A 19546-nucleotide genomic window follows, 5' to 3' on the forward strand; every position below is an offset into this window, starting at 1 on the left:
GAATCCGTGACCAAAGAGCAACGTGAGTATCGGTGCGTTTATAATGAACCGTCACCACATAGGAATAACATTACTCGGTGGGATAAGCAGTTGAAGGAAACCGGCAGTTTGGTGGAGAAACCCCGCTCTGGTAGGCCATCAGTCAGGGACGAGTCTGTAGAGGCTATACGGGATAGCTACCTAAGGAGCCCTAAAAAATCTGTGCATGAGCCCACATCGAACTGCACTGAATAGGTATGAAACTGGGGGAGTTTTCCTTTTATTTGGTGCAGATTTCACATTTCTTTCGTCTTTTGTTGCTTTCCTGTGACTGGTCAAGAGTGCACAACTTTACGGACACACGGTATTTCCAAAGAATCACTGTCACAAGCAAGTAGTAAAAAAGGTGAAAAGGACTGTACATATGAATAGGGTTGATGGTTAACGAAGATTTTAAGGCTGCCAGTGTAATGCAGGGTCGCCTACCAAGGCCGTATTTTTCACAGCAGAAGGCATAAGAGCGGTGAGGAGGCGGGCTGATCCCACCAGACCAGGTTAAGGAAAGGTAATCTCTAATTCTCACAAAGGCGCGCTTCAAATGAGAGCTGGATAAAGTCCCTGATCTACATGACTCCAAGAAGTAACCTCTGACAAAACAGTGGCAAGTTTCCTTTCCCGCTGAGTACAATTCAAGTCTTACAGATCTCAGATCCTGGCTGTCTCCTGGAATCCTGGGAGTTTTGGCTAAAGATCACTCAACTAGTCAATGAACTCAGCTTTCTACGACCCTTCTTTCTCAGCTGAATTCCCGTCGCTTTTACGCATTTGGTTTTATTGTCGGAGTTTTTTTTGTTTTGTTTTTTTGTTTTTGTAAAGACTGAGGTACTTTGTGGTTTTCTCAATTGGCATAAAAATTCCTCCAATGCAGCTCAACTCAAAATGTTCCCAAACTGTTCATTCCTTAGGCACATACTCTACATCAACTGCCCTTTGTAGAGCATCTGAGACCTATAAGAATTGCATTATACTCAGTGTTTTCTAAGTAGCTTCTTGGAGTCGTGTACATAAGGCTCTTTATCCAACTTTTATTCTCGACATCTTACAGTTTCACGACTCTCTCCCATAAACAGTAGGCCTTCCACCTTCCCACGGTGAACACCACACAGCGCATGCGCCTGTCCCCGGGCCAGTACACTTGAAGGCGCAGGCGTCTCCGCTCTCGGGAGCGTGCGGAGGAAAACAGCGTCTGCGCCGGCGATGACGTCAAAAGGCCGCGCGGTACTTCAGCGCTTACACCGCCTTGGGGCTTGAATCCTGCCTCGTTGCAGTCATGGTTCGCTGCAATTCCGTGTCATTCAGAAAGGTCCGTGACCCGAGCCGCTCAGTCCGAGGGCTAGGTTCTTCTAGCCCCACCCGGGGTTCTGGTGATCTTTCTCTTCCTCCCCACTTTTTCTACTTGGGGGCCTCTTTTCTGCTTTTCTCTATCATAGTCTTCTCTCCGCCCCTCCATACTCAGGTCGGCCTGTGACGGGGGTGTCTAGGGGCATGATTAGGGACATCATGCCCCTAGATGTTTGGGGACAGGGCGAGAGTCTTCTGGGGAGTTCTTTTCTAAAGACGACTTTTCATCAGTAAATGAGAATTTATAATGATAGGCTTGCCTACTTGCAAGAAATTTAGGTTTTTGTGTAATGTCGGTTTTAGAATCATTTCTGCAAATAATTTGAATTGTTGCTTCAAATTTAAAAACCTCTTTAAGAGTCTTCCTAGTGGTGTTTATTGAAACTAGCCCACATCGTAGTTTGGACATTACCTTATTACTAAAGATGAGATTGAGTTACTCCTTTTAAATTTGGGTTCCAAATCTCTGAATCTGATCAATCTAGAGCAGTAAAATGCATAAACTACCCCATTTTTGTGTGTGTGGATACGTTATTAAAGGCTACTTGTGTTACCTTACTGCCATGAAAAGTCATTTCCAGACTGTCGTTTGCAAGTAGAATCTAGTTCTTCAGTTAGATGTGATGCATTTCTAATCTAGCCTTGCCGAACCAGTTCACCCCAGACAAAAATACTCTGGTTGGCCCTCAAGGTTATCTTTTATATATTCTTCCCACCCTATTCTCATAAAAAACCGTTTCATGAATACATGTGTATACTTAAGGGAATCTCTCCCTTTTCGTTTTTTGCTATGACCCACCCACTGCAGGCCTAGACTGCATCGGAATCACCAAGGAGCTTTTGCTAAATGTGCTGGCTTGACCTATCCTCATCCTCTCCTCCAGAGTATATTGGAATGGTCAGTGGGGTGTGTGTTTTGCAAAAAGTTTCCAGATGTTTTTTAATACAACTATCCTAAATGACTAGAGAGTTGAAGATTATGAATTTAAGAAATTACTCAGTAAGGAATCTTGATAATTTGAGAGGTAAGACGTAGGATCTTTATCTGCAAGAGGATCTTGATTTAGGGAAACAGAAGAAAACATTAAATGTAGTGGAAGCTTTTAAGAAGTGTACGAACAGAGATATAATCAAATTGCTAAGAGCCCAGCAAAGTTGAGGGTAGGTGTTGATTAGAGGAATTAAGAAAGACATCGGCAAATATGACATTCAAGTGCGTTTATGATAGAAAAGAACAAATGACATAAAAGAAGCATGAGCAGAGTGGCACGGAGATGTGAAAGTATAAAATGTAGTACAGAGCAGGAGAGGAAGAAGGCATAGGAGGGTTGAACTAATGGAAATGAAACTAAGGGTAGGATAAGAGCTTTGAATATAGTACTGAGAATTTTAGACTTTACTTCATAAGGTGCAAAACATAACAAATCATGAATGGATTATGAATAAGAGAGAAACATGAGTAGAGATCCATTTTCAGAAAAATAGCTCCGGCAGCAAGATGAAGGATGTGTTGAGGAAGGAAGGACTAGACAGTGAAAAAGCAGGTAGGAGCTAATGTAGAGGCTAAGATCTAGGGCAGTTTATGCCAGGAAGAAAAGAGAGTTAGGGTTTTGGGAAAAGAAGCAGGTATAGTCAAAGATTCCCATATGTGGTCTCAATGAGCAGTAAAGCGTGGTTCCATTATTAGAAAGAACATTGGAGGAACAGACTTTAAGGAAAATTTTGGTTTTGTCATATTAACATGTATTTGAGGGGACTATTATCCTTTCAGTACCCCCAAACAAGTTACATATTTAAGGGGTTTCAAATCTAAGTTAAATACAGATCTTGTTCTCAGTTGTTTTAGACTTAAACTTATACCTTGGTGATGTCCCAACAGACTGGACAAAGAGAATATCTCACCTAGGTAATAGTTATTGGCACAGGCTGAGATCATCTAGGGGAGATGGTCTCAACTGAAAAGTGGACTAGTCTCTGAGACCTTGAAGATTGGTGGGACAGCAATTGATAACTTGGGGGGAAAAACAGATTTTAAGAGTTAAATGGGAAGAGGTCAGATGGGGGATGAACTGAGAAAAGACTCTAAATTTGGCACACAGGAAGTCATTATTTCTGAGGCATTTGGGTGGCAACAAAGAACGAGAAAAGAGTTCTAAATTGGTAAGCATATTTGGTATACAAATGTTCTCTTTCTCCCTCTTTTTAAGTTTGGAAACTTCATCGATAAACTAAGACTCTTCACCAGGGGAGGAAGTGGTGGAATGGGTTACCCTCGGTTAGGTGGAGAAGGTGGAAAAGGTGGCGACGTCTGGGTTGTAGCCCATAAAAAAATGACTTTAAAACAACTTAAAGACAGATATCCTCAGAAGCGATTTGTGGCTGGAGAAGGAGCAAACAGTCGGTGAGTGTTTGCTGAATGACTTTGATTTTATGAAAGTATCCCTTCTAGAAGAAAAAAAAGGTTAAAAGATAAAGATGTAATTAGTAATTTGAAGTAAACTATATTCTGTATTTGTAACAGCAAAAATCTACATTTGTCTCAATTCTAGTGTAGATGAAAGCTAGGCACTAGGAAATGTTTTGGAGCTTTTAAACTCTTTATTCTTTTCTTCTTCAGTGCAATATCTTACACTTCCTCTGTAGAAAAAGAAAATGTTCCAAATTCCCACTGTTTTCTTGAAATATCCTTGCAAATCTTTAGTTCTCATTTTTTGTTTTTTGTTTTTTACGATTTTTATTTATTTATTTTAGAGAAGGGGAGAGAGTGGGGAGAGAGAGAGAGAGAGAGAGAGAGAGAGGAGGAGCAGGAAGCATCAACTCCCATATGTGCCCTGACCAGGCAAGCCCAGGGTTTTGAACTATTGATCTCAGCGCTTCAGCTCATTGCTCTATCCATGGTGCCACCACAGGTCATACAAGAAACCTTTTAAACCTCAACCAAGCTCCACCCTGTCACCACCAGTAGTACTGCCAGCATCTCATAAGCAGTGCTGAAAATTTAGAACCTGTTTCATAGATACCGGTTTTTTTTCGCTCCATAAAATGCACTTTTCTCCCCCCAAAAGTGGAGGAGAAATGCCTGTGTGTCTTATGGAGCGAAAAATACAGTATTTTATTGAATATTTTAACACTCCATTTGGTTCAGAATATTTTTTTTCTTATTTTCCTCCTTAAAACCCTAGGAATGTCTTATGGTCAGGTGCATCTTGAGTGAAAAATACGGTGTATCGTCTATGTTTTCCTTTTTGCTTCTATTTCATTCTTCTTTCTATGATAGCAAAACCTTTCCTTTGTCATTAATGCTTGTTATTTTCTATGGAGCATACTGTGTTGGCCTCAAAATATGAGAAGAATTTTTTCTTTTGTTATAAAGAAGATGAAAAAGTTCTTGATTCATTCATCAGTGCAAGCCATGATTCCTCAGGCCTGTCTCATTCTGTTGTTCTACAGGAGATATTGGCTTCAAGGCTAGACTTTGTGTCCCTCTTTTCTTTTTTGTTCCTCTTTTTCTTTTTTGTTCCCAAGTGTTTTGATATATTCACTTGTCACAATACCAGAGGATGGAATGTGGCACTTACTTGGGTGATGGCTATAAACTCAGGATAGAGGCTGGGCTAGCACTGTAACACAGACACTCGCAACAACAAAAACAACAAATTATCCTGTCCAAATCTGCAGCATCCCTGCTTGTAAGTGCATTCTTCGGGAAACCACTTACATTTCTTCTGAGCATTTTTGTTTTATGCATAGTCTGATTGAAACCATTTTATAGGATGAATTTTGAGAGCCTTCTATTTGTTAGAATTCAATAATTGAAGTTTTGAGTACAGACTGCTATTTATTTTGATGTTACACATGGAAAATAACACCAGTTTACATCCTAAAGTAAAATTTCTTATTTTATAATTTCTTTTGAAAAGTATGGTTGCTATAATTCTAGCCTTATTCTGTGTTCCGATCAGTGGTATACTAAAGATGGTCTACAATGTTTAAATGTTAAGAAAGTTTTAAATAGAGCATATTTCTTACTGGGATTATGGGTTGCAATTTTTAGAATAGAGGGGCTGAAATTTAAAAGATTAATAGGGCCCTGGCCGGTTGGCTTAGCGGTAGAGCGTCGGCCTGGTGTGCGGGGGACCCGGGTTTGATCCCCGGCCAGGGCACATAGGAGAAGCGCCCATTTGCTTCTCTACCCCCACCCCCTCCTTCCTCTCTGTCTCTCTCTTCCCCTCCCGCAGCCAAGGCTCCATTGGAGCAAGGATGGCCCGGGCGCTGGGGATGGCTCCTTGGCCTCTGCCCCAGGCGCTGGAGTGGCTCTGGTCGCGGCAGAGCGACGCCTGGGAGGGGCAGAGCATCGCCCCCTGGTGGGCAGAGCATCGCCCCTGGTGAGCGTGCCGGGTGGATCCCGGTCGGGCGCATGCGGGAGTCTGTCTGACTGTCTCTCCCCGTTTCCAGCTTCAGAAAAATACAAAAAAAAATAAAAAAAATAAAAAAAAAATAAAAAGATTAATAGGAGCCAGCGAGTGAAGGGCAGGAAAAAGCATTACGGGAAAGGTAATATGAACAAAGGCCCAGTGATAGAAGGTAAGTGACAGTATTAGATGCTAAAAGAAGGCCAGCGTGGCTGGCATACAGAGAACACAGAATGTAGACAAAGATGAGACGGGAAAGATAGGTACAGACCAGACTTTAATCCAGACCATATTATTTCAGAAATACTGCAGTATTCTCTATTTTGTCTCCTCTGTCCAGTCTCCGTCATCACCTTCAATCCATTCTTCATCCAGTTATTCCTAGAGTGATTTTTCTAAAACACCAACTTATTAATGTCTCTTGCCTATATAAAAGTCCTTCAATGTTCTGCCTGACCAGTGGTGGTGCAGTGGATAGAGCATCGACCTAGAACACTTAGGTCCCAAGTTCAGAACCCCAAGGCTTGAGCAAGAGATCACTGGCTCAGCTGGAGCCCCCCAGTCAAGGCACATATGAAAATCAATCAGTGAACAACTAAAGTGCTACAACTACAAGTTGATACTCATCTCTTGCCCTTCCTCTCTGTTTCTCCCCTCTCGCTAAAAAAAATTAAATGAAAATAAAAACTCCTTTAGGGTTTCCCATCACTCTAGGATAATCTTCAAACTCTAACATAGCGTATCAGAGTTTTCATGATCTGGACTACATTGTCTTTAGTTCACAACATGTCACTGCACTTGTACCAGCATTATGCTAAAAACACCTATTATTTCTCCAAACAGCTTGTTCCCTTCTAATCCAGTGTGTAATATAGATACACATATAAATATATATATATATATATATTCAGTTTGCAAACACATCCTTTCTTCAGTGCTTGGCAAGGTCCTATTTCCCTTTCAAGACTTGTTTCAAGCACTATTTCCAAAATACAGGTAACTAAGATTTTAATTTCAGATATCTAATTGTATCTACTAAAAATCAGACTGCTTTTTTTCATGATGAAATTACCTCTCAGTAAATTGGTTTATGCTTGCTGAACTATGAAAATGATCAAATACTATTTCAATTATTTAAAAAACTGTCCAATTTTCTTTGGAAATTTAAGTGTAAATGTTTTTAATAAAATAATATTTTAATAGAAAGTTCACTAGTAATAACAAATAAGAATGAAAATTAAATCTACATTCTAAAAATTGCAGCACACATCCTTGTAAGAGAAGTGTTCTATTTAAATCTTTTAGTGTATTTCTAATTCACCCATTTCTATGGATCCAGTTCATTCATTAAGCTAATGTTAATTAAGTATCTACTAAGTACTGGTCACTGTACTTAATACCTAGGATACATGATGATCTAAACTAATATGTTCCCTGTCCTTCTGGAAGTTACTGTAATATAGTTGGAGAGCAGGCATTAATCAAATACATGAAAAATGGGGAATTATAACTGTGACAAATCATCTGACTGAGGGACTACACATGTGTGAGTCTGGGAATTCTTATCTAATCATGGCGATCAGGAATAGAATTTCTTTTTTTTTTTTTTATTCCTGAGATTAAAGATTATAGGGGGAGGGGGAGAAAGAGGGGTAGAAGAAGAGAGAGAGAAGTATCAACTCATTTTTCCATCTAGTTGTTCCATCTAGTTGTATACTCATTGATTGCCTCTTGTATGTGCCCTGACCAGGGATTGAACCCGTGACCTCTGTATACCAGGATGACACTATCTTCTGAGCCACCCAGTCAGAGCAGAAATAAAATGATTTTTAAAAAGGTCAACCACCTATAATTCCAGAAATAACCACCATTAATCATTTTTGGAATTTCATAGACTTTTCTGTGTGTCTACACAAATGTGATCATGTGTGAGTCACCAGATAGATAGATAGATAGATAGATAGATAGATAGATAGATATAGTTTGGGGGTACAAAAATGAGAGGACAATATTTTACAACCTCTTCTTTTTTTTTTTGTATTCTTCCAAAGCTGGAAACAGGGAGGCAGTCAGACAGACTCCTGCATGCGCCTGACCGGGATCCACCCGGCACGTCCACCAGGGGGGTGATGCTCCGCCCATCTTGGGGCATCGCTCTGCCGCATTCAGAGCCATTCTAGCGGCTGAGGCAGAGGCCACAGAGCCATCCTCAGTGCCCGGGCCAACTTTGCTCCAGTGGAGCCTCGGCTGCAGGAGGGGAAGAGAGAGACAGAGAGGAAGGAGAGGGGGAGGGGTGGAGAAGGAGATGGGCGCTTCTCCTGTGTGCCCTGGCCGGGAATTGAACCCGGGATTCCTGCACACCAGGCCGATGCTCTACCACTGAGCCAACCGGCCAGGGCCACAACCTCTTCTTTCAATGAACTTTTTTCTGTGCAGGGAGATTGTTCAAAATAGCTACAAATAATGTATTGGAAATAACATTATTTGTCATTCATCTATTTAGGTAATAACTGATTTTTTTACTGTTGTAATACAGCACACATCTATGTGTATATAGTAGTTTACATGGTTGTTTATGTTCCTTTGGAATAAATGCCCAGAAGTAGATTTACTAGTTAGAAGTTTGTACCAGTTTATTCTCTCATGAGCAGTTTGAGAGGAGCCAGATGAATCGCCTATAATTAAAATACTCTTCCTGACTGAGGTCAGTTTTTTGATAGCTTTGTTATTCAATTGATTTTTCAGTTTTGTCTAGTTCATTTGTGTTATGATGATCTCATTTCAGGTGTACAATATATTATGATTTGCAGTGACTTTTGATGGTTAGCTTAGTCACTTAAATTAGTGGTTTTCAACCTTTTTACACTATTGGGGACCAGTGAGAATAGGAGAATTACTTTGGGGACTACTAAAGCTGAAATCACCCTGAGCATATGCGAATTTGACTAAGATCATTAGGTCTATAATCTTCATACCACATCAGGGTAGTTAACTCTTTCACGGACTGGCACAAAATTTCTGGTGGACCTGTCCGCAGACTGGCAGTTAAAAAACACTGACCTAAATAACTACTTAATATTATATTTTAATAATGATATGGTAGTCTAAAATGCAAATAAATAGAGATAATTTTATTTTTCCTCTAATATTTGGCATTTAATATCTACATTAGAAGAGTTGATTGTTAATCTTATTTATAGACCATTACATTTGTTTGAAGCATAAGCCATTTAGTTTTATGGGTTTTTCTTATTTTAATTTAGCTTTATTTTTTTGTAGGGTTAGTGCACTGAAAGGCTCCAGAGGAAAAGACTGTGAAATTCTTGTACCTGTGGGCATTTCAATAACTGATGAAAATGGTAAAATTATAGGTAAGTGTACTACAGATTCTAAAGATGTCAAAACATATGCATTTTTAAATTGGGAGCTGTGGGGAAGAGCTTCTCTAGAGTTTCAGAACTTTTTAAAACATTGTTTCAGCTGCTAATTTATAAAAAAAACTTGAAAATTTTATATAGAGGTTGTTCAAAAATAACTGCTAGATTTAACTTTATCTTAATGATAGGAGTATTTACTTGCTTTAAAAAACATAATTAGGCCCTGGCCGGTTGGCTCAGTGGTAGAGCGTCAGCCTGACGTGCAGGAGTCCCGGGTTCGATTCCTGGCCAGGGAACACAGGAGAAGCGCCCATCTGCTTCTCCAGCCCTCCCCCTCTCCTTCCTCTCTGTCTCTTTCTTCCCCTCCCGCAGCCAAGGCTCCATTGGAGCAAAGTTGAACCGGGCACTGAGGATGGCTCTGTGGCCTCTCCCTCAGGCTCTAGAATGGCTCTGATTGTGGCAGAGCAATGCCCCAAGATGGGCAGAGCATCACCCTCTGGTGGGCAGGCCGGGTGGATCCCGGTCAGGCGCATGCGGGAGTCTGTCTGACTGCCTCCCCGTTTCCAACTTCAGAAAAATACAAAAAAACCCACAAAAAACATAATTAGCCTGACCAGGTGGTGGCACAGTGGATAGAGCATCGAACTGGGATGCAGAGGACCCAGGTTCGAAACCCCAAGGTCACCGGCTTGAGTTCAGGCTCACCAGCCTGAGCGTGAGGTCGCTGGCTTGAGCATAGGATCATAGACATGACCCCATAGTTGCTGGCTTGAGCTCAAAGGTCGCTGACTTAAAGCCTAAGGTCTCTGGCTTGAAGCCCAAGGTCACTGGCTTGAGCAAGGGGGCATTTGTTCTGCTATAGCCCCCCCAGTCAAAGCATGTATAAGAACGCAATCGATGAACAACTAAAGGAGCCGTTACGAAGAATTGATGGTTCTCATCTCTCTTTCTTCCTCTCTGTCCTTATCTGTCCCTTTTTCTGTCTCTCCCTGGCTGTGACAAAAATAAAAAATAAAATAACAAAAAAAAATAACTGTTTACAAAAGTTTTTTAGGGTCAAGGTTTTAATAGAAACTTCTGATATCTATTTCTGAAAGAAAAATGTCATTAATATAATAATTAGCTCTACTTAACTAATCTTGGCTTTACGTATCTTTAACTCTCTTTTTAAGGAGAACTCAATAAAGAGAATGACAGAATCTTGGTAGCTGAAGGAGGTCTTGGTGGAAAACTCCTTACAAATTTCTTACCATTGAAAGGCCAGAAACGAGTAATTCACCTTGATCTAAAACTTATAGCTGATATAGGCCTAGTAGGGTAAGTATCATTCATATCTTTATTTTTTATGTATTGACTTTAGAGAGAGGAAGGAGAAGAGAGACACAGGAACATCAGTTTGTTTCTGCATGTGCCCCAACCAGGGATCAAACCGGCAACCTCCGCGCATCAGGGTCATGCTCTAACCAACTGAGCTGTCCAGCCAGGGCCTATATTTTTATTTTTATATTTCCAGAGAGATAGTTCATAAATAGGAAATAAATATAAATGGTAATTGGGGCCAGCATTATTTCTAGTTTATGAAATCTGTGCATTGTTTCTATACTTAGAGAATATGCTGTTTATTGTAGTTATTTTCCTTTTTATTTATTTACTTATTTTTAGAGAGGAAAGAGAGGGAGAAGGGGGGAGTAACAGGAAGCATCAGCTCCCATATGTGCCGTTACCAGGCAAGCCTGGGGTTTCGAACCAGCGACCTCAGCATTCCAGGTCGACTCTTGAGCCACACTGTGCCACTACATGTAGATGAGGCTACATGTAGTTATTTTTACAGTGTCAGCTAGAGTTTTATATTTACTGTTCATTTGTCAAAGATCAAACAATTGAATAGGCCAGTGAAATGTTAGAAAATGAATAAAGAAAAAGATCAATTAAAGACAGTAGAATAAGGTAAAAGAATGTTACCAAATAGAAGGAACAAAATGAGAAATCTGAACCAACCACATTTTTAAAAGTGTATACAATTAAATAAAAAGGAATAAAATGACTAATATATTCTTACAGATCTTAATAGAAATATCGATGTATCATTAATCCTATGGTTCAGGGCTGATACAGACAATCTCGGCCGTCAGACTGACTGTTGAGCACTAAGTTGGATCTTGCCATCGCTGTTTTTCTGTTCTTTATGCTCGGCTTAGGCTCTGTCCATTCTCAGTACTGTAGGCAGCCTTACAGTGTTGTCTTCTTTACCAGCTTCCATTTTTCCGTCAAACAGTGCTATTTAGCTTTGGGTTTGCAGTGTTGGTGCCCTGGAGAGAGAGAGAGAGATAGCGAGACAGAGAGTGGATAAAGGAAGGGGAAACTTTATCTTGGCATTTGTCCTCGCTTCTCTCCCTGGTCCCCCTACAGCCTTGCACAGTAGTCAGGTGGAAGGCCTAGGAAAAGGGAGGAGAATCTGCTGCCAAACTGAGTACCATTCCATTCCTGCCTTCCCATCTCAGTGCTTCTTTACCAGACTCTGCGTCTGAGTCCTCCCCTCTCCGTGCCTCTCAGTCTTAGCAGCAGTGGCGCCGAGTTCACAGAGGCCCCATTCCTGCTGAAGTTGTATCAGGGAAAGATGGGATCCTGGCATTCAAGCTTGCCATTGCATGTAATTGTTTTTCAATAAAACATAGTTTTAAGATTGTGAATCATAGCTTCTATAATAGATATTTTTCAAACATTATTGGTTTAATAGATAGGCTGTTGGTTTATGGATAAGGCTGAGAATTCCGCCATTCATTTTCTCATTTGGTAGGAAAATGAGCTTCAAGTTGCATGGATATACCTTTACAGACTAAGAAGAGCCTATCAAGGCTCAGTAGTAAAAATTGGGTGGGGGCAGGGGACTCAAATGAGACAATTTGGGTTAGAATCTCAGGTCCTGGGGAGGCGAGCTGACTGGTCTTGGGTACGTTACACAGTCTCTCTTAAGTTTTTATTTACACATCTTTAATAGTGAATGGAGAGTTCTCACCTTTAAAATGTTGGTAAGAGACTGCATTTGCAGCATAACATATGCCTTGGATTTATGAATGCTCAGTGAACAAATGGTAGCTGTTCTCATGATCCTTATACTGCCAACTTCTTAGTCTGCTAGAGTGAAATGCTAAGCTTTTCAGAAGTGGACTTGTAATTATTGTCGATAATTAATGCATCATAATTTTTTTTTAAGATTTTATTTTTCTATTTTAGAGAGGGAGAAAAGAGAGAGAGATAAGGGAAGGGAGGAGCAGGAAGCATCAACTTCCATGTGTGCTTCAACCAGGCAAGCCTGGGGTTTCGAACTGGCGATCTCAGTGGTCCAGGTTGACACTTTATCCACTGCACCAACACAGGTCATGCTCCATCATGACTCTTAAACACAATGTTTAACATGTTTCCTAGTACTTTTAAATTAGGCAACTATTCTTTAAAATTTACTAATGTGAATACCAGTATAAGCAGATGTCCTTTTAACTGGTTTTGAAATGAACTGAATCTTACTATACTTCAAAACTGATCTTTGCGTAGGTTGGATTTTAGCCTCTAAAATTTTCATTTGGTACTTTTTTTTATTCTTTTTTTTTTATTATGTGAGAGGCAGGGAGGCAAAGAGATAGACTCTTGCATGCACCCCGACTGGGATCCACTCGGCAACCCCCGTCTGGGACTGATGTTCTGCCCATCTGCGGCCACTGCTCCATTGCTCCATTGCTCGGCAACTCAGGAGCTATTTTATTTTAGCTTCTGAGTTGAAGCCATGGAGCCATCTTCAGTGCCCGGGGCAACCATGCTCATTCAAGCTATGGCTGCGGAAGGAGAAGAGAGAGAGAGAGAAAGGGGAGGGTGAGGAGTGGAAAAGCAGCTGGTTGTTTCTCCTTCGTGCTCTGATTGTAATCAAACCTCGGACTTCCACACGCCAGGCCAGCGCTCTGCCGCTGAACCAGCTGGCCAGGGCCTTCTTTAGGTACTGTTCAAGGGAAGTCTCAAGTCTGTGTTCTGCAGCCATTAACATCCTTTTCCTTTCATACTTTGGTCTTTCGAAAATAGATGTTTGCATTTTCACTGTTATGAAAATAAGATATTGGAAAGAAATCATGATCTATGATAATCATTAATAAAAATGGTTGCAATTTACTTTTCAAATAGTTAAAAAACCTAAGTTTAACAGGATATAGTAAAATACTGTATTTCCAGGAGAAGCAAGTCATTAAGAAATCTCACATTATTTTATTCTAAATTTGTTATAGAAATATTTGTAATGAAAAAAAATGGTTAAAGGAGATCCATTAAGAGCTTATTAATTATTATAGAATTCTAAATTAATATTTGCAAAATATTGCACCATTATTGAAAATTAAAGTTCGGCAGAGTTTTGAAAGAAGAGCTTTCTCTAATTTAAATGACAGCTTTATGAAGGCAGGGATCACATTTGTCTCATTGATTGCTATATTTCTGGTGCTTATGATGTTGCCTGATACAAGTCAATATTCAATACAGTCATCCCTCGCCATATCACTGTTCACTTTTCGCAGTCTCACTGTATTGCGGATTTTCTGGGTTTTTTTGTTTGTTTGTTTTGGGGGTTTTTTTTGTATTTTTCTGAAGTTGGAAACGAGGAGGCAGTCAGACAGACTCCCGTATGCGCCCAACCGGGATCCACCCAGCATGCCCACCATGGGGCGATGCTCTGCCCATCTGGGGTGTTGCTGTGTTGCAACCAGGGCCATTCTAGTGGCTGAGGCAGAGGCCATGGAACCATCCTCAGTGCCGGGGCCAACTTTGCGCCAATGGAGCCTTGGCTGCAGGAGGGGAAGAGAGAGACAGAGAGGAAGGAGAGGGGGAGGGGTGGAGAAGCAGATGGGTGCTTCTCCTGTGTGCCCTGGCTGGGAATCGAACCCGGGACTCCTGCACGCCAGGCTGACGCTCTACTACTGAGCCAACTGGCCAAGGCTCTGTATCGCGGATTTTTAAATTTGTATATATCTAATTTTGTATGGTGGATTTTTCACTATATCATGGGATTTTATGGTATATAGATATTTTTATATATTTATTATTTTAATTATTTTTGCAGTAAAATAAGCATTTTGTAGCCTAAGAAATTAAAAACAATATAAAAATATTAATCAAAACATTAGAAGACTATCAAATTAAAATAAAATACATAGCACACAGCAGACGAGTAGACAAAGACTCATATGTATGGAAAACGCAGCTACAGCTGCTTCCCCTTGACCGAGTTTGCCCATGTGAGACCGTATACAACACACTATTGGCTGATGGGTGAGAGGCAGCCAACCAGAGCACTGTGTTCTGTATCCTGGATGCTGATTGGCTCAGCGACTGTAGCATTCGTCTCCTCAGTCTCCTCTGTCTCCTGCGTATAGCATGCGTTCAGCATCTCGCCTTGCCCATTTCACATTCAGGTCTGATCGCTGTGTGTGTAGTGTTGCTCTGTGGTGTTGTGTTTTTATGAAATTTCCGTAAAAAATTGAATTTATTTTAAGCCCTATGATGTCACCCAAATGTTCTGCGCCTTCTAAGGCTTCTGGCACCGAACCCAAGCACCAGAGGGAGATACTTACCATAGCAGGAAAGGTGGAACTCTTCGACACGCTAAAGGAAGGGAGAAGCTACGAGGCTGTAGGCCACCATTATGGGATCAATGAATCTTCAGTTTGCTTCATAAAGAAGGACAAAAAGAATATAAGGACAAAGGCAGCAGTGTCCTAACAAGACTGCGAAGAGGTTGGTAACTTCCCACAATAAGGCCATTGTGAGGATGGAATCACATTGGCCTTGTAGATCAGTAACTACAGGAAGAAGACTATCTCATTGTATACCAGCATCATCCCCACAAAGGCCAAGAAGCTTTATGAAACTTTTGCTGAAAGCAGTGACGTTCTCGATGGTGACAAAGAGGACAATGATGCAGAAGCAGTACCATCAAAGGCTTCTCCTGCCAGACCAACCCCATTCAGCTCCAGCAAGGGCTGGTTTGACAAGTTTCAGAAACTCTTTGGACTTAAGAGTGTTTATCTGCATGGAGACACTGCCTCTACAAATAAAGCCAGAGCTGAGGAGTACATGAACAACACATTCAAAACCATCATTGAGGAAGGGGGCTATAAGCCTGAACAGGTTTTTAATATGGATGAGATGGCCTGACCTGTGGTGGCGCAGTGGATAAAGCGTCGCACCGAAATGCTGAGGTCGCTGGTTTGAGACCCTGGGCTTGCCTGGTCAAGGCACATACAAGAAGTAACTACTATAACTTGATGCTTCTCGCTCCCCTGCTCGCCTTCTCTCTCTCTCAACTCAATAAATAGACTCTTTAAAAAAATATGGATGAAATGGGCTTATTCTGGAAGTGAATGCCATCTCACACTTTTATTATGAAGGATGAAGCCAAAGGCCCTGGATTTAAGGCCCGAAAAGATCGTGTAACTTTGATTATGTGTGGTAATGCTGTGGGCTTTATGGTAAAGCCAGGACTTATTTATAAGTCAAAAAACCCAAGGGCCCTAATAAACAAGAATAAGAGTGTGTTGCCTGTGTACTAGATGTACAGCCCCGAGGCCTGGATCACGAAACTCCTCACGTCGGATTGGTTCCACCATTGCTTTATCTCTGGCAGAGAAAGGCCTCGAATTCAAAGTGCTTCTGATGATGGACAGTGCTGGACACCACGCTGTCAATCTGTCGTAAGATGGCATGCAGATAGAGTTCTTGCTGGCCAAACACCATATCGCTGATTCAGCCCATGGATCAAGGTGTTATTCGTGCTTTTAAGGCTCTCTCTATGCGAAATGCCTTGAAAACCCTCCTTGAAGCTATGGATTCAGAGGAAGACTTTTTGCTCAAGGTGAACTGGCATGACTACACCATTGCATCGTGTCTCCTAAATATTCAGAAGGCCATAAAGAAGATGAAGAGTGAAACTTTAAATGCCAGCTGGAAACATTTGTGGCCAGAAGTGGTCCGTGATTATAAGGGATTCTCTCCTGATGAAGTCCGTCACTCTTCAGTATATAAGGCTGGCAGAACTATTGGGAGGAGATGGCTTCAATGATATGACTCCTGATGACGTTAGTGACCTGATTGATGTCCACTCACAACCATTGACGGACGAAGACCTGACAGAGATGATGAAGTCAGCAAGCGAAGAAGAGGAAGAGGAACAAGAGGAACGAGTTGAAGAAGAAGAGGGGTTGGCCTAACAGTCGCCTCTCAACCATGGTCAGAATGGCCAAAGAACTTCAGCGAATGGCTCAAGAACGGGACCCCCAGATGCTTCGTTCGTTGCAGTTCTCAAATACAATGGAGGTGGCATGTCAAATTATAAAAACCTTCTCACCCAGCCTGACCTGTGGTGGCGCAGTGGATAAACCATTCACCTGGAACCCTGAGGTCGCCGGTTCGAAACCCCAGGCTTGCTTGGTCAAGGTACATAAGGGAGTTGATGCTTCCTGCTTCTCTGTTCTATCTCTTTCCTCTCTCTCTCTCTCTCTCCCCCCTCTCTTCTCTCTCTAATAATAAAAATGAATAAATAAAATTAAAAAAAAAGAGAAATGCTCACATTCTAAAAAAAACTTCTCACCCAGAAGAAAAAGCAGCACCAGCAACTCCCCATAACTATGTTCCTCACTCGGAAGAAGACACCAGTTAGGCCTACGTCTTTAGGGAAAACTGAACTTAAAGACAAGGACGAAGATACTGCACCACCTGATGGGGTGGAGCCTTCAGAAGAGCTGTAATGCTCTTCTTGGCTGTGTACATTCATCTCATTGCCATCACCTTCATCATCAGTACTGCACAGCTAATTCATCATCATCTTCATCGTTCAAGCTGTAGTCTATTCAGTGGTGAGGACCCATATAGAATTTTTTATGTTGTTAAAATTACGTAGGTTTAAGAGCATAGGAATTGTTTATAAGAGTGTGGGAAAGCTTAGTAACTGTGCGGGAAAGGTTTATAAGAGTGTGGGGAGGGTTTATAAAGCCTTAAAATATATATAAATAATAAAATAAATATAAGATTGCCACTTTGCACATTTTTGCCTATCAGGAGGTTCTGGAACCCAACCCCCATGATAGATGAGGGACCACTGTAGATATTTTTGGGATAAACTTTTTTATTCAGATATAATTGACATATAACATTATATCAGTTTCGGGTGTACAACATACTGATTCAGTTTTTGTGTGTATAACAACATGATCACCACAATAAGTCATCACACAGTTACAATTTTCTTTTCTTCTGATGAGAAATTATAACATTTACTGTTAGCAACTTTTAAATATGTATTACAATATTATTATATAGAATTATTTATCATAGTCACTATACTATACATTATATGGCCCATGGCTTGTTTATGTTATAACTGAAAGTTTGTATCTTTTGACCTACTTTCCCCATTGGGCCCACTCCTACATCCCCCGCCTCTGGTAACATTAATATGGTCTATCTGTGAGGTCAGTTTTTTTTGTTGTTTGTTTTTTGGGATTTCACATAAAAATGATATCATATATGTGTTATTCCCTGATATGTTACACTTATCACAGTGTCCTCAGGGTCCATCCATGTTGTCACAAATGGCAGTATTTCCTCCTTTTTATAGCAGAATAATATGCCTGTGCGTGCACGTGCGTGTGTGTGTGTGTGTGTGTGTGTGTGTGTGTGTGTGTGTGTATGCCATACACATTCTTTTCTGTTTGTCCATCAGCGGACACTTAGATCGTTTCCATATCTTGGCTACTGTAAGTAATGCTGCAGTGCACACAGAGGTATTTGTATCTTTTCAAGTTAGTGTTTTTGTTTTCTTTGGATAAGTACCCAGAAGTGGAATTGTTGGACCATCTGGAGTTCTGTTTTTAATTTTTCAAGGAAACTCCATACTGTTTTCCATAATGACTGCACCAATTTACATTTTCATTGTTAGATAAATTTGATGAAAATATCTGAATGAAATTTAGAAATCTTCTCTTCTATGAATCTTAGAAACGATCAACCCTCATTTCTGATAGTTTCTTTCATGCATTGTGGGCCTTTCTTGAGGAAAATTTTACACTGCACCCTTGAAAGGTGTTTACCTTGTATAATTCAGTTGGAAAAGGAAGCCAACCAACTATGGATAGTCTCTCAGAAAAAAACAACAACTGAATCTGATCAAGGCTTTACATATAACTACCAATTTATAGACTACCCAGGGCAAAGAGCATGTTAATTGTTGACCGCTCACTAGTTAACTCGTGTTTGCACTTGCATTAGCTATTTCAGTTTTTGAAAGTCAGGGTAATACAGGGTTATTGTATTTGTGACTCTTTACCCTGAGGGTCGAAGTTTGAAAAACAGCACACATTCTATATTCTCGTGCGGACTCCCTTTCTTCCCACTCCTCCAGGCGTGAGACCGCAAAATTGAAAGTACGGTAAATAAAATCAATCACAGTGTCGAGCCGTCTAAACTTGGACTATCATCTAACTGCTCGCAGTTTGAACATACATATCAAGGATATTGTAAAATCTTTCTTTGTCGTGTTCAATCCAACTAGAACGTGTAGTGTGTGTTTCAAAAGGAAAGCACAGCGAAACCAGATATGTTTGCAAAACGTGTTGCATACCATTACACATAGGTGATTGCTATATAGTATACCACACCAAAAAAAATTACTAAAATATATAATATGTATAAAATATATGTAGCAAATATGTACAAAGTTTCATTTAAATTCATTATATATTAATAAAATATACTGAAGTTTATTTAGATTGTTTCACTTTCATGCTCAATTATGAAAAAAAGGCTAGTGACATGAGATAACTTCTGTGTAAAATTGCTGGTAAACAGTCTGTTAAAGCAGTGGTCCCCAGTCTTTTTTGGGCCACAGACCGGTTTAATGTCAGAAAATATTTTCACGGACCGGACTTTAGGGTGGGACGGATAAATGTATCACGTGACCGAGACAAGCGTCAAGAGTGAGTCTTAGATGGATGTAACAGAGGGAATCTGGTCATTTTTTAAAAATAAAACATCATTCAGACTTAAATATAAATAAAACGGAAATAATGTAGTTATTTATTCTTTCTCTGCGGACCGGTACCAAATGGCCCACGGACCGATACCAGTCCGCGGCCTGGGGACCACTGTGTTAAAATGACCTTATGGGGGTGTCAGAAAAATCCAGGCTGTGGGAAAGAAACTCTAAGGACAAATGACCCAGTTTTATAAAAAATAAAATTGCAAAGGGAGAAACAAGATGGAGGAAGAACTGTTACCAAAGTAATCTAAAAGACACTATAAACATCAACCAGTTGTAATGTAGACCTTTTTGAACCCTATTCAAAC

The 19546-nt window shown here is 40.6% G+C and overlaps 1 protein-coding gene across 1 annotated transcript in view; it reads left to right on the forward strand.

The window, feature by feature from the left end:
* The first annotated feature begins 1250 nt into the window (after positions 1–1250).
* GTPBP10 (GTP binding protein 10) overlaps positions 1251–19546 on the forward strand; it is a 37175-nt gene continuing 18879 nt past the window's right edge. The window contains exons 1-4 of the mRNA XM_066353977.1: positions 1251–1342; positions 3588–3781; positions 9072–9163; positions 10342–10486. Coding sequence (XP_066210074.1) covers positions 1310–1342; positions 3588–3781; positions 9072–9163; positions 10342–10486 — 464 coding nt within the window. The 5' untranslated portion in view covers positions 1251–1309. The remainder of the gene's footprint in view (positions 1343–3587; positions 3782–9071; positions 9164–10341; positions 10487–19546) is intronic.

The sequence above is a fragment of the Saccopteryx leptura genome, chromosome 12 (assembly GCF_036850995.1).
Source record: "Saccopteryx leptura isolate mSacLep1 chromosome 12, mSacLep1_pri_phased_curated, whole genome shotgun sequence".
NCBI classification, from domain to species: Eukaryota; Metazoa; Chordata; class Mammalia; order Chiroptera; family Emballonuridae; genus Saccopteryx; species Saccopteryx leptura.